The 15,074-nt window shown below is 45.1% G+C and overlaps 2 protein-coding genes across 3 annotated transcripts in view; one reads left to right on the top strand and one right to left on the bottom strand.

Annotated features, from left to right (window-relative positions):
- TMEFF1 (transmembrane protein with EGF like and two follistatin like domains 1) overlaps positions 1–4,713 on the bottom strand; it is an 86,947-nt gene extending 82,234 nt beyond the window's left edge. Inside the window, exon 1 of one of the 2 annotated variants that reach the window (XM_045081633.1) lies at positions 4,054–4,713. In XM_045081633.1, the coding sequence (XP_044937568.1) occupies positions 4,054–4,252 (199 nt within the window). In that variant the 5' untranslated portion in view covers positions 4,253–4,713. The remainder of the gene's footprint in view (positions 1–4,053) is intronic. The other variant, XM_045081632.1, reaches the window with a different exon arrangement.
- An 8,298-nt stretch (positions 4,714–13,011) lies between these two features.
- Positions 13,012–13,403, top strand: LOC123392473 (cytochrome c oxidase subunit 7C, mitochondrial). The gene has a single exon (XM_045081639.1). It carries the CDS (start codon positions 13,082–13,084, stop codon positions 13,271–13,273), a length of 192 nt encoding a protein of 63 aa, XP_044937574.1. The 5' UTR covers positions 13,012–13,081; the 3' UTR covers positions 13,274–13,403.
- Positions 13,404–15,074: the final 1,671 nt, after the last annotated feature.

The raw sequence follows: 15,074 nt of genomic DNA, 5'->3' as shown, positions 1-15,074 counted from the left end.
CACATGGTATAGTAAGCACTGGGTATTATATAAGACTGATGAATAACTGACCTCTGCCTCTGAAGCTAGTAATAGGATTATATGTTAACTGAATTTAAACAAAAATAAAATAAATAAATAAATCCCACAGAACTGCAGGAAACCCGAGGGTAGAGAACCTCTTTTCTTGAATATTTTATAATTAGGTATAATGCTGTGCCCAATTGAGAATAAAAACAAAAAATGAATGGGGGGGGAGAATCTGCATTCTGATCTAAACAAATCACACTCTATGATACTGAAAAAACTTTTAGATCTGACTGCTGATTATCTAAGCTATCTTGAAAAGATGCCAGAAGACCAGAGATGAAGGAATGCATGCTCCATTTTCAAAAAAGGAGAATTGCCTATCAGAAAAACATCTATGGGTAAACTTGCCATGTATCCCCTGAAAAAGTCTAGAATGGGTAAATACATTTCGAACACAATAAAAAGTAAAGCCACCTGGGTTCTTTATTAATATTAAAGCAGGCTACACAACATTTGCTATTAGATTACTAAAATGGGAACAGGGAGAATGACACAGACATATACATAACAGATTCTAACAAGATGATCTGACAGAATCTTCAAATAATAGTCTAGTGAACAAAATGGGAAAATGTTGAACAGCAGAAATTCAAAAATCTGTTAAACTCTACGAGGATGCATAGGTAGTTGAAGAGCTGGTTGATTAATGTATCAACATTAACCAATTCAGCAGGAAGTCTCATGTAAAATATCACAGTTACATCTTTTTCCAGGATCTAGACATCTTCTATTAATTAACTAAAGCCATAGACCTGCTTTTTAGATTTGCAAGGGCCACAATGCTATGAGTGACCAAAACACACTAAGCCTCACAGAATCAGACTCCAGAAAGGTCAGAAGGCTGAAATGATGATCCAAAATTAAAAATGAAAATTTACAGGAACCGAACTATAGGAAACAAACTGAGGGTTGCTGGAAGGTTGCTGGGGGGGGATGGGATAACTGGGTGATGGGCATTAAGGAGGGCACTTAAAGTAATGAGCACTGGGTGTTATGTGCAACTTAAGAATCACTAAATTCGGGGCGCCTGGGTGGCTCAGTGGGTTAAGCCGCTGCCTTCGGCTCAGGTCATGATCTCAGAGTCCTGGGATCGAGCCCCACATCGGGCTCTCTGCACAGCAGGGAGCCTGCTTCCTCCTCTCTCTCTGCCTGCCTCTCTGCCTACTTGTGATCTCTCTCTCTCTCTCTGTCAAATAAATAAATAAATAAATAAATCTTTAAAAAAAAAAAAAAGAATCACTAAATTCTACCTTGAAACTAAGAATATAGTATATGTCAATTAAATTGAATTTTTTAAAAAAAATTTTTTAAAAGAAAATTAACAGGAAGTCAAGGCCAGCATTTAGATTTTGAAAATCAAATATAGGAATAAAGGAATAAACTTCAGTTTATGTGGAAATACCTGGGTAATAAGAGCGACTACAAAAAAAAAAAAATCTATGTGAATCTCAAGCTGCATTAACAGATGCACATTATAATTCTTAAAAAATTATTTTTCCATATGAATCACTCCTGGATTTTCATCCTAGAAACAGTTATAACAAGAATCTACAAGTATCATTTAGTTAAAACTCTAGCTTTATCTTTTTTAAGATTTTATTTATTTATTTGAGAGAGAAAGCACACGACCAGGGAGGGAAAGAGAAGCTGAGCAGGGAGCCTGATGCGGGGCCTCAATCCAGGACCCCCAGGTTCATGACCTGAGCCAAAGGCAGATGGTTAACTATCTGAGCCACCCAGACAGCCCAAAACTCTAGGTTTAGACCCAGAGTTATCAAAATGAATCTTAGCATTAAAAAACATTTTATTTGATAAGCCTAATTCAGTGACATGTATATTAATATATCCTTGAAAGAAGGCTAGATATTATTAAATCCAAGTCCCTTTCTTAATAGAAGAGGAAATAAAGAAAAATTGACTAACTTGCTCCAAATAGCATAGCTGCTTAGCAAGAGCCATGATCTCCAAATCAGTCCCCTTTTCCTATACCATGAGGGTTTCCAGCCCTCTGTGTCCTTTCTTAAAAGTTGTATTTTGCACTAAAGAATTAGAAAACATACACAAAAACATCCATCAGCACACACTGTGTTTTGCTAAGGACAAATTAGCTTAGCAAGAACAAATAATCACAGCACATTAGCCAGTAAAATATTTTGACATGGTGCGATCACTTACAAGTTTGATAACAACAAATATTTGCTACAAAAAGACACTCCAATATACAAATGGTTTTTATTCTTAACCATGAATATATGATTATTTATTAAAGCCTTATCCCATATCCCACTTAACATTAGAAAAATAAAGTGAAAGTTATTACATGGATGGAAAAGCTTTTAAAGGACATGCCATTGTTTACAGAGCTCAAAATCCCTCCATCATAAAACACACCATTATGAAAATTACTAAGAGATTTTAGACTTTGAAATCTAAACAGCAGGCCAAAGGTTTTCTTCACATAGGGTAGCATCTGTGCTGAGGCCCTCTTGCTCCCTCCTCACTCCCCCAGAAACAATGCCGCTTCAATAGCCCAAAGGTACAAAGGTTGTCTGGCAGGCTGGCCAGTGGATCCCCCAGTGGCCTGAAGTCCACCCTCTTTCCCCTCCTCCTCCTCCCCCCTCCTCCCTCCCTCCTCCCCCAGGCCTCTTCCCCCGCCCCCTTGGTTTAGAGAAGACAAGTGGAGAATTAAGAATTGATAAAAGGGTAAGTTAGCAAGACTGTGGCTTATGATGACCACCATCTGCTGGACCAGCTTCAGGAGGGCCCACCCCACCACCCCTAAATCAGACCTGGAAGCTTCTCCTTGCCCCAGGGCTCCTCTGGGACCCCTTTTGAAAGGAAGCAGGAACTTTACCGCCCAGATAGCCTCATCACCAGTCACTTCCATTAGAGCCCCAGCAAGCTCTTTGTTTTCAAGGGGAGTGGGGGGCGGCCTCGGAAAAGGGGAGAGGTGACTCCCTTGCTCCCATTGCTGCCAATCTCCAGGCCCTCCAGCAACATACAAACACGCGCACAAAATGATTCTCTTTGAACCGGTTCCTCTTTCCACACCACCTTAAAAACCCAGGGTCACACCTAGCTACACAGAGGCACTTCCTGAGATCTAATTACTTCTTTCTATACCCAAACCCTATACAGGATGACTCCCTAGCTCCCTCCCTCTGAATGGACACACACGGGGTTCACTCCAGGACTTCCATCCTTCTTCTTCAATGCATTTCCCCAGGGTATATCCCCGAGCCCCATGCAGAACGCACAAATACACAGGGTCATTTCTTGGGCCCCAAGACTTTTCCCTGATCACATCCACAGACCCCGCGGTCACTCCAAGCCCCCGGAGTCCACCTCTGAGCCCAAAGGACATATACACATGCACACATGCACGCACACACACACACACACACAGTCACTTCTACCATCGTCAACCAATATTCTCTGGGCCACCCGTTCCCTTTACCCACAGGATCACTCCGAGACCCCAGTGTCCCAAGAACCTCCCCAGCACATGGTCACTCCCTTGACCCTCAGGCTCTGCGCCCCCTCCCCGCGCCCCTTACCGTCTCTGTCTCTCTCTCTCTCTCTCTCTCTCTCTCACACACACACACACACACTCCTGCCTCCCCTGAGCCTTCACAACACAAACACGCGCTCCCGCATGCACACCCACGGTCACACCAGGAGACCTGGCCGGCTTCCCCCGCCTTGCCGGGTCCGGTCCCCACCACCTCACCGCACGCCGGGCCGCTCTCGCCCAGACACTCGACACACATGGTCGCACGCACGGCCACTCCCCACGCCCAGCGCCGGGCCCCGAGCCCCCCGAGGCATGTTCGCGCCCTGCCCTCCGCCCTCGTTCACCCCCGGGGCCCCCCTCTCCCGGAGCCCCGCGCCCGGGCCTTTCCCAGCGCCGCGGCCAGGACGGGGAGGGCGGCGGCGGCGGCAGCGGAGGGAGGGGCCGCAGGGGCGGGCTCCGGCCGCTCCTACCTGAGCAGTTGATGCTTTTGCCTTTGCCGCCGGGACAGTCCCCGCCGCCGCCGCCGCTGCCGCCACTCGGGGGCTGGTTGGACGCGCGGCTCCCGGGCAGAGAGAAGGCGAAGAGCAGAAGCACCGACGTGTAACAGCAGAAGGCGAGCGGGGGCGCGGCAGGCAGCCGAAGCGGCGCCTCAGCGGCCGCGGCGCCCATGGCTGGCGCCCCTGGACGGCGGGAAGCGCAGGGAGCCGCAGGCCCGGGGCATCCAGCCGCGCGCCGGGAACCCCGCCGCTACCTCGGCGCCTCCTAGCAGCAACGCCGCTGCGCCGGGGAGCCGCCCCTCAGCATCCCGGTCCCACCCGCAGCGCCCGCCAGGCCCCGGCCCGCCGCGCTCGGGACGGAGTCGGAGGGTCCGGGCGCGCGCGAGGGTCGCGGGCGCGCGAGGGTGCGCGCGAGGGTACGAGCCCGCGTGGCGGGGGGAGACCGAGGCTGGGGGCGTGAACGGGCGCGCGCGCGGCGGGCGGGGGTCGTGGGGCGGGGGCAGGCCCAGCCCCTCACTCGCCGCTCGCCTTCCCTTTGTGTCCGCGGCCGTCGCCACCGCGTCACAAAGACCCCGGCCCGCCCGGTGAGGGGCGCGTGACAGAGCCGCGGGCGGGAGGGGTGGCTGCGACCCCGCCCCGCGCACACCCCTAGCGCCCGCGTCGGCAGCTCCGCCCCCGCCCGCGGCCGGCACCGCCTCCGGGGGAGCTATTGTTCCTGCGGCGGGGCGGGAGTGCCGAGGGCGGGGGTCGCGGGCGCTTCTCCGAGGGGCCGCGGAGGACTGGCGGCCAGCGGGGATGCTCCGTATGTACTACCGTAACAGACATTTTTGCCGCCCTTTGCAAGTGGTTTTGAAGCATTTCCTTCGCCCAGCACCCGGGCTGGGAAAGAAGGGCAGGTGGTCTATTATACATCTAATTTCTAGGTGAAAAAATTGAGCCGCGGAGAGGTGAAGGTGACTTGTCCAAGGTCGCATACCAAGAAATGGACCGGACTCGAACTGGAACCCAAGTTCGGACTCCAACTCTGCAGTTCTTAGAGATGGGATAAATGGCTAAATTTCTAGGCTCCTCTCCCCCACCCCTTTCCTTCATACACCAACTGAATTTTAAATACTGTTTTAAAAGTCTATATTGTCCTTTCCCACCAATAACTAAAACAGAGAGAAGATTTGCCATATGCAAGACCTGGACGAAGCTCTCTTTACGAGCATTCTCTCCCATTTTTTACAGCCCTGCAAGGGAGTTTTCATTCTCATCCCCATTCCACAGATGAGGAAGTTGGGACCCAAAGACTTAAAAGTGATCTGACTCCCAGTCCTGTGCTCTTCCCATCACATGATAGATGAGACCCTCAGTCACAAGATAGATGAGACCCTCAGGGAGTAAGATAATAGACTGAATTGTTGGAAAGTCTTCTGCCTTTTTCACTGATTATGCTGCTTCTCACCTTGAAATTTTTTTAATCTCATTGAAAAATTGATAAATTTGACTCAAAATTTTTAAATGTGTGAAAAGCCACCACAAGCAAAGCCACATCAGGGAAAATATTTTCAAGTGAATAAGAGACAATATACTTACTATAAAGAATGTAAATCAAGAAGAAAAAGTTGACATAATAGAAAAATGAAAAACTGACTTGTCTTTTTAACATAAAATACAGACAATATATATATGAAAAGGTATTTAAACCCACTAGTAATAAACGTCAGATTAAAACCACAAGATTTTTTTTTTCCTGAACATGATTAACAATAGTTAAAAGAACTAACAAAACCTGGCACTCTTAATTTATACATTTTGGGAGGGCAATTCGAGTATATATCAAAAACCTTTAAAATAGGTTTATCCTTAGGGTGCCTGGGTGGCTCAGCAGGTTAAGCCTCTGCCTTTGGGTCAGGTCATGATCTCAAGGTCCTGGGATCCAGCCCCACATTGGGCTCTCTGCTCAGTGGGGAGCCTGCTTCTCCCCCCACCTTCCTCTCTGCCTACTTGTGATCTCTGTCAAATAAATAAATAAAATCTTTTTTAAAAATAGGTTTATCCTTTAAATCTAGGAATTCCAGGGTGCCTGGGTGGCTCAGTGAGTTAAGCCACTACCTTCAGCTCAGGTCATGATCTCAGGGTCCTGGAATCGAGTCCCACATCGGGCTCTCTGCTCAGCAGGGAGCCTGCTTCCTTCTCTCTCTCTCTGCCTGCCTGTCTACTTGTGATCTCTCTCTGTGAAATAAATAAATAAAATCTTTTAAATAAATAAATAAATAAATCTAGGAATTCCATGTATTGGAATTTATCCTAAAGAAATCATTGTACAAGCACACAAAAATGTATATATGGATGTTCATGACTTTTTTGTAGTAGTAAATATAATTTAAATGTCCACGTGTGGAAAATAAAGTATGGTACCTCTTTGTACAGAGGAATATTTTGCAGTTTTATTTATGATATTAACATTAACAACATATTTATGATAATAACATGGAAAAAAGGATACTGATGAGCATAAGAAAATCGTATTTCTAAAATATGTGTGTGTGTACACATCCCTAGCAAAGAAATCAAGAAGAATATACAGCTATATATTAACTGTGATTATCTCTGAAAGGTGGGTTTATGAGTAATTGGCACTTATCCTTATATTTTTCTGTATTGTCTGAATTTTTTGCGATGAAAATTTTTATTGTTATAATTTAAAACTATTTTCTTTTAATTTCTTTTATATTATATTTTCAGCATCCTTCTTTATAAATTCATATGTTAATATTTTGTTAAGATTTGCCTCAAACCTCTAAACTATTAGCAGGGGCATGGCAGTTGTTACAATGAAAATTCAGCTTCTGGCTTCTGATTCAGGTGTGATCCCGGGTTCCTGACTGCTAAGTCACAGCTAAAGGCTCCTTCTCAGAGCATTTCTTCAATAGCTTCTCTGCTCATCATGACCTCTTCTTTGCTTCTTTCTAGCCCTCCGTCTTGGCTCTCCCACCCACCCACCCCACCCCCCACCCCAGTACTTTGCCTTTAATTTTCATTTGACTGCCAACCATAGTCCAGGCAGAAATACTAAGAGGAGACAACCCTTAAATAAAATGCAAAAACCCTGTGGCCATACATCACAAATTAATTTATATCTGCAGCTTTCTCCGAATTAGGTAGGAAAAACTCAGCTCAGATTTCTCAAAAGTTGTCAAACTCAAAAGGACTCTACTTCAGAAACATGGTTTCTCTGACATCAATCATCCAAACTCAGAGAGGAAAAAAGATTTTACTGGTCATCTAATATAACCCCTATCACATGCTTTAATATTGGTGACTCCAAAATGTTAGACAGCAAAAGAGTATGGGACTTACTACATGAAAATCACCCAGAGTTTTTTAAAAGAATGTAGATTTGTGAACACCACTCCAGAAATGCTTGGAGGTGGGAAGGAGACTACTCAAATACCCCTTATGTGTATTAAAGTTCTCTAGTAACTCAGATAGACTGCCAGTTTGGAAACCCCTGACCTAACCTAGAACAGTCAGTTATTGTTCCATAACAACCAACCATAAACCCTTAGCAGTGTGCCACAATAAGCATTCATCTCTCTCAGGTCTGGGTTGATGAGTCTAGGCTAGGCTTGGCTGAATGGCTCTGCTTCGAGCTGCAGGTCCAGCTGGGCTAGACTCCTATGTGCAGGTTGAGCTCTGATCTTCTCCAGGATTATTCTTTTGGGGGCCCCAGCTGAAGGGGCAGCAGCTGCCTAGAGGGAACTCTATGAAGTTGGCAGTGGTGCAGAGGGACATGCCCAACTGTGCAAGCATTTTTCATCCCCCTGCTTGTACATCGTCTGCTAACATCCCACTGACTAAATCAAGTATCATAGCAGAAACCAAAGAAAAGGGGTAGGAACTCTATTCTGGAGGTGAGTGAAAGGGAGTGAGTAGGGAGTGAATATTTTTTTTAATAGTAATCTATCAGAAATCCTATACTTGAATGCCATTATTTATGCTCTGTCAGAATGTTTTCAGTTCTGGGGCACCTGGGTGGCTCAGTGGGTTAAGTGCTCTACTCTTGATTTTGGCTCAGGTCATGATCTCAGGGTTGTAGGATAGAGGCCCAGGTGAGGTTCCACACTGGGTGCGGAGCCAGCTTAAGATCCTTTCTCCCTCTCCCTCTGCCTCCCCCTACCCCTTCCTCTCTCTTAAAAAAAAAAAAGAGAGAGAGAGAGAGAGAGAGAATGCTTTCAGTTCCAAGTAACAGAAAACCCAACCCAAATTAACTTAAAAAGAGATTTATTGACTCAGATTTAAAATTTTTAAAATTTTAAAAAGCAGAAGGTAGTACCCTCTTTTGTGAGTTGGTTTTTGTCTTCAGTAAGGATTTGTCCTTGGAAAACATTGTATTCCTTCGAGAAATCTTTGTGAGCATCCACTGTGTGCTAAGCACCACAGTAGCCTTGGGGAGCAAGAGATTATTCTGCCTTGCTGTCTTGAGGGGAGAGTAAGAGGACCTCTGAAAATTAATGATTACAACTCAATATGATACACACTAAATAGAGACGGAGTATGGGGGCAGGGGTAGGAGTAAATGGCAAATCTCCTCCACACTCCCAGGTTGGCCCAAATTCTGGCTTTTCTGGACCTCCTGCTATAGGGTCTAGCTACATAATGAAGCCCTGATAAATGGCAGTGAGACAATTTGGGACTGACAAGTTGGCCCTGGTAGGAAAGAGTCACAGCACTTGAGCTCAGTCCAGAAACACTGGAATGATTTATGATGCAGCACTGACACAAGCCTGGAATTGACCTCTGGCCCATCTTGGGAAATTGGCCAACCCCCCTAACCTTCCTAGAATAAGCAGTCTTTTCAAAAAATGTTTAAGAGTGAGTGAAGTCATTCATTCAGTATGTTTGTACTGAAGGCCTACTCCTCCCTGAAAACACAATGGTGAGCACAATAGACTTAGCTCCTTCTTGATGATGTTTATAGTCAAATATTAATCAATTATCGAAATAAAAGTAAAATTGCGGGGCGCCTGGGTGGCTCAGTGGGTTAAGCCGCTGCCTTCAGCTCAGGTCATGATCTCAGGGTCCTGGGATTGAGTCCCGCATCGGGCTCTCTGCTCAGCAGGGAGCCTGCTCCCCCCTCCCTCTCTGCCTGCCTCTGCATCTACTTGTGATCTCTCTCTTTCAAATAAATAAATAAAATCTTTAAAAAAAAAAAAAAGTAAAATTGCAATAATGTTGATAAATGCTATGAAGGGAAAGGTCAGAGGTTTACCTGTTTACAGTGACACTTGTGCTAAGGCCAGAAGGTTGAATGGAAATTAACTAAGAGAAGAGAAAGTGTTCCGGGGTGGAGGGAACATCGTTAGCAAATGCCTGTGAGTGAAAAGGGTCTGAATGCTGGCCAGTGTAGTAAAGACAGAGAGCAAGGTCAGCTTGTTTTAAACTTCATTCACTGATTCAACAAATATTTACTGAGGACCGGCTGTGATTGAGGCACTGTTCTAGATGCAGAGAAACAGCAGGGGACAAAACAAAGTCCCTGCTTCTCTCATGGATAGTGAGAAGACCCCGTAACAGTAATACGGGTGGGGGAGAATGATTGTTGGATGCTGATCATTGTTGGATCAGCAACTATAATTCAGTGCAGGCCTGCCACATCCCGGATATTGCCAGCCACTTTGGATTTGTTGTCACCGATCATCCCACCCACCCTGTTGGTAGGCATTATTTCCACTTGATAAATTAGGAAACTGAGGTTTATGAGGTTAAATGACAAACCACAAAGCTAGGAGGTTGGAGTCAGCAGACTCTGACTCCAGAGCTCCACCGTGTCACTAATAGGAGCAGCTCAAGGGGCATCATCATCAGATACAAAATGGAGCAAAGATTGACACCACTAAGACAGCAGCCACCAAGGAGTGTGTGCAAACAATCCTGAGCCCCCTGCCAGCATGTCAGGAGACCCTTGTCTTCTTGGGATCAGTCAGGGATTACAGTAATGTGACTACATTGCTTGTAATTATAACTCTGGTTGAAAGCACTGTGATTGTTACCCACATCCCCTTAATGGTCCTCAATTAATGTAGATGGGCAGAAGCCAAGGAGGCAAGGGTTACAGATATCTGAACAAAAAGTGCTATGGGAATCCAGAGAAGTAGCCTCACTCTACCTGGAGAACAGGCTTCGCCACTATAATTCTGCCAGTTTGAAAAGCATCTCGCCCAAACAGTCCTTGTGAGTGGGTAGGGAGACTGAGGAGGCCTCGCTCGGTTTTTCCGGCAGGTCTTCATGTCATTTAGTTCTTTGGTGTTGCTCTGAATACAGAAGAAAGATCTTTCTCCATCTTTCAGCAAATGGAAAATTTCAGCCGCAATTCAAAAATTTCTCCGAGGGTTTAACTCATAAAGGGTGGTACCAAAGAAATAGCGTCTCTGACAAAGACAATCACGCATAAATGTTAGTAAGAGGCATGACATAGTAATTAAGAGTGTAAGCTCTGGAACCAGACCATCTGGTTTTGCATCTTAACTCTGCGGCTTGCTAGCTCTATGACCTTGGGCAAGTTACTTAACTTCTCTCTGCCTCAGTTTCAAAATCCGTAACATGGAGATAAAATTTTTATCTGCTTCATAGAGTTATTGTAAGGATAAAAATGAGTTTTTATGGGTAAAATTCTTAGAATCACGCTTTGTACATTGTAAGTACTCGATAAATAATGGGGTAGGAAAAGGAGTGGCGAAGTAAGCACATAATAAATGCTAACTATTAGGGCACCTGGGTGGCTCAGTCAGTTGAGGGTCGTCTGCCTTCTGCTCCGGTCATGATCTCGGGGTCCTGGGCTCGAGCCCCACATCAGGTTCCTTGCTCTGCAGGGAATCTGCTTCTCTCTCTGATCCTTCTCCCTGCTTGTGCTCACTGTCTCAAATAAATAAGTAAAATCTTTAAAAATAAATAAATACTATTATTAGTGGCAGGAGCCATTACCTGCGTTTATATACTAGGATAAGAGCTTTGTGTTTTTTATCAAATGTAATGTTCCCAAAACCTAATGGGGAAGGTGCTATTATTATCCTCATTCTGTACCTAAGAAAACGGAGATTTGGAGGGGTTAAATTATTTTCCTCAGGTGACACAGAGAGTAGGCAGCCAGACTGGTACTCGAATCAAGGTCTGTCTGACTCAAGAGCCTTGGTCTAAAACAAAACTCAAAGAGTTAAAGTCAGCGGTCAAAACACTTCGGGTGAGCTGGCTGGTTGCTCGAGAGACCTGCAAGAGGGCAGCCCGCTAACGGGCAGAGGCAGTCAAGCTACTGGGAGGAAAAGTGGTAGCAAACAGCCAGGTGGGTCAAAGGGAAGGACACGAGGTTACAGCCAAGAGTCTGAGAACTGGAGAATGGCATCCAGTGAGCTAAGAATCATGAAAGAGAGACAAAGCAAGGAGCTAACTACATAGAGGAATTAGAGTGAGTCCAATGGAGTTAAATAATGATATTTTACCACTGTGTATTTAAGTATGTCAGCTTGCCACTGTATGTATACATATGTATGGAACATATGTCATTTGCCTGTGTATACATATGTAATGAGTGTATCAGCTTGCCTCTGTACATATGCAAAAGTGCCAAGCATATGTCATTTTACTCTCTGTGTACATATGTAGGGAATGAGTATATATCAGGTTGCCTCAAAGTGCGTATGTATGCATATTTGAGTGTGACAGCTGGGCTCTGTGTTTGTACATGCACAGTTACATGTATGTATCCAATCACTGTATGTAGCAACTCATCTGCATATGTACAAGGGAGCTTAAATTGAGTCAACCATTTTCTAATTCTCCTTCCTTGGCTCTTAGTTGAAAATTATTTCCTACAGTCTGATGGCCTCGGGACTCAGCATCAGGGTCAATACAGTTAGACTTGGCACTTAATCTGGGTTCCTAATTAAGGAATTTATAAAGGTGAAATAAAAACTACATTCTGAAGCTGTTTCTCTCAACACAGAGCCATGATGATAAGACTTAGGGCAGCTCCGGTAGTGGTGATTTCAACAACAGTGGGAGCAGAGGTCAGGGCAGTGCATGGAGAGCGGTGACAGTAGCACCATTCATCCCACATCCGTCCACCAGTGTGCAGAGATTGCCTGTTCAGTGCCAGGCAACTACGTTAGCCACTAAGGATGCACAAGTGAACAAAACAGACACAGTCCCCGTCCTAGAGTCAAACAGGGAGTCAGACTTAAAACAAACAACTACAGTTGTGAAGGGTTTTTGCAAAGCATGTGTGAAAGCATCGGACAGGGACCCCTCACACAGCAGGGATGGAGGGTATCAAGGAAACTTCGCCAAAGAAGCAATACGGAAGCTAAGGCTGGAAGACGAAAGAGTTAGAAGGGGGTAGAAAGAGAACAGTATTCCATGAAGAAAGTTCCACATGGAAAAATGAAAGAATATGGCAAGTTTAGAAGCAGAGAAGGCAGCTGTGGCTGGTGCTTTGGAAAGTGAGGTGGAGAATGACATAAAGAATAAGGTTAGAGACTTCAGGGAGCACAGGCCAGATCACATGGGGCCTTTCAAGCCAGAGCAAGAATTCAGACTCTATCCTAGGATTATAAAGAGGAAATTGCCTGCTCAGATTTGTGCTTTTAAAAGATCACTTAGTTAAAGGTGTGAAATGTAAGGTATGTTAGTTATATTTCAGTGATGCTATTGGAAAAAAATCATTGGGGCTGCCGGGTACAGAGTGGAGGGTGCCTTTCTGGGTGGCTCAGTGGGTTGAGCCTCTCCCTTCGGCTCAGGTCATGATCTCGGGGTCCTGGAATCGGGTCCCGCGTTGGGCTCTCTGCTCGGCAGGGAGCTGCTTTCCTGTCTCTCTCTGCCTGCCTATCTGCCTACTTGTGATCTCTCTCTGTCAAATAAATAAATAAAGTCTTTTAAAAATTAAAAAAGAGGAGGACGTCGGGGTTGCTGCCATTTGTACCGTCTCAGGCTCTGCGCTTTTCGCAGAACCTCCAATGGTGCTATGTTGGGACAGAGCGTCCGGAGGTTCACAACCTCTGTGGTCCGTAGGAGCCACTATGAGGAGGGCCCAGGGAAGAATTTGCCATTTTCAGTGGAAAACAAGTGGCGATTACTAGTTATGATGACTTTGTACTTTGGATCTGGATTTGCTGCACCTTTTTTAATAGTAAGACATCAACTGCTTAAGAAGTAAGGATGTTTTAATTGATCCATCAAACAGATGTGGAAAGGAACATTTTAAGAGGTGCAGTCTCTTTGAAAAATGGATCAAACTCTTGAATTCAACATACTCAATATGTTTGTAAATAAACTTATGGCATGAATCCTTAAAAAAATAATAAAAATAATAATAATAATAATAATAAAAATTAAAAAGAAAGAAAGAAAGAAAGAAGAAAGAAAGAAAGGAAGAAAGGAAGGAAGGTACAATGTACCTGAGAAGACCATGGGAGAGCTATTGCAGTTGTTTAGGTGAGTGATAATGGGACTAGTCATCCCTAGATGACTAGCGATGATGGGAACAAGTAAATTAGATTAAGGATGGAAAATCAACAGAATTTGGTGACTGACTAGATGTGGGGAGAATGTGTCAAGCCGGAGTTATCCCTTGGTCCAGTGGCATTTACTAAAATAGCCATTTCTGGAGAAGAAGCAGGTTTGGAGAGAGAATGATGAGTTCAGTTGTAAGCTCACTGAGTCTGGGTGGCCAGTGAGGCATCTATATTGAGCCAGTTGGACCTATAAGTCTGGGGTTCTTAAGAGATTTACACTGGACACAGAAGTATGGGAGACATCAGAGGATAAATTAATTAAAGTCATGGAAGTGGGTGTGATGACTTAAAAGTGTAGGAAATACTATAAAATGAGAAGAGGGCCTAGGCTAAAGCCCTGAGGATCTCCAGTGGAGGGAACTATGGCCAGAAAATTAGGAGGAAAATGGGGAAAGAACAATGTTACAGTGACCAGAAAGTGTTTTAAGAAGCAAAACATGGGGGCGCCTGGGTGGCTCAGTGGGTTAAGGCCTCTGCCTTCAGCTCAGGTCATGATCCCAGAGTCCTGGGATCGAGCCCCACGTCGGGCTCTCTGCTGCGCAAGGAGCCTGCTTCCTCCTCTCTCTCTGCCTGCCTCTCTGCCTTCTTGTGATCTCTGTCTGTCAAATAAATAAAGAAAATCTTTAAAAAAAAAAAAAAAGAAGCAAAACATGGTCAGCTGGTCAAATGCTGTTGAATGATCAAACAAGATGAGTACTAAACAGTGTCTAATGGATATGTCCACTTTATGTCATCAGTGATCTTAGCAAGAGCCTGCTCAGTGGTAAAGTGGTAAGGGTAGAATCCAGATTATACCATGCTGAAACATAAGTGGGAAGTAGGAAGTGGAGACAGAACATTTAGACAGCTTGGCTGTGAAGAAAAACAAAGCTAGAGGTGACTGTGGGTGGAAGAGGGACTTTTTAAGATGAGACTGTGTCGGGGACTGCCTCCGGCCGGAAGCCCACCTAAAGGAGGACATAGTTATTGGCTGTATCAAATTTAATCAGCATAGTAACAGGACTCTCATTGGCTCTCCCCATTGCTTGACCCCTTATTGGTCACCCTGCTGTATATAAGCTAAGGAAGTTGATTAAATAAACGGAAATGAAGCATTAACACCATACCAGGCTCATTGTCGTCCTTGCGGGCCAAGGGCGACAAGACTGTACAATATTTAAAACGATGATGATAGGGCACGTGGGTGGCTCAGTCGGTTAAGCATCCAACTCTTGGTTTCAGCCCAGTTTCAGCCCATCCAACTCTAGTTTCAGCTAGATCTCAGTGCCATGAGATCTAGCCCTGTGTCGGGGTTGGGCTCACACTGAGCATGGAGTCTGTTTAAGATTCCTTCTCTCTCCCTCTGTCCCTCCCTGCCCCCAACTCCCTCTCACTCACTCAAAAACCAAAACGAAATGCAAAACCAATGATGATAAAGATCCAGTGGAGTGGAGGGAATTGAAT

The sequence above is a fragment of the Mustela putorius genome, unplaced genomic scaffold, assembly GCF_011764305.1.
Source record: "Mustela putorius furo isolate JIRA1106 unplaced genomic scaffold, ASM1176430v1.1 tig00000580_pilon_pilon_pilon, whole genome shotgun sequence".
NCBI lineage: Eukaryota > Metazoa > Chordata > Mammalia > Carnivora > Mustelidae > Mustela > Mustela putorius.
The sequence above is the reverse complement of the archived record's forward strand: the minus strand, read 5'-3'. Positions and strand labels throughout refer to the sequence as shown.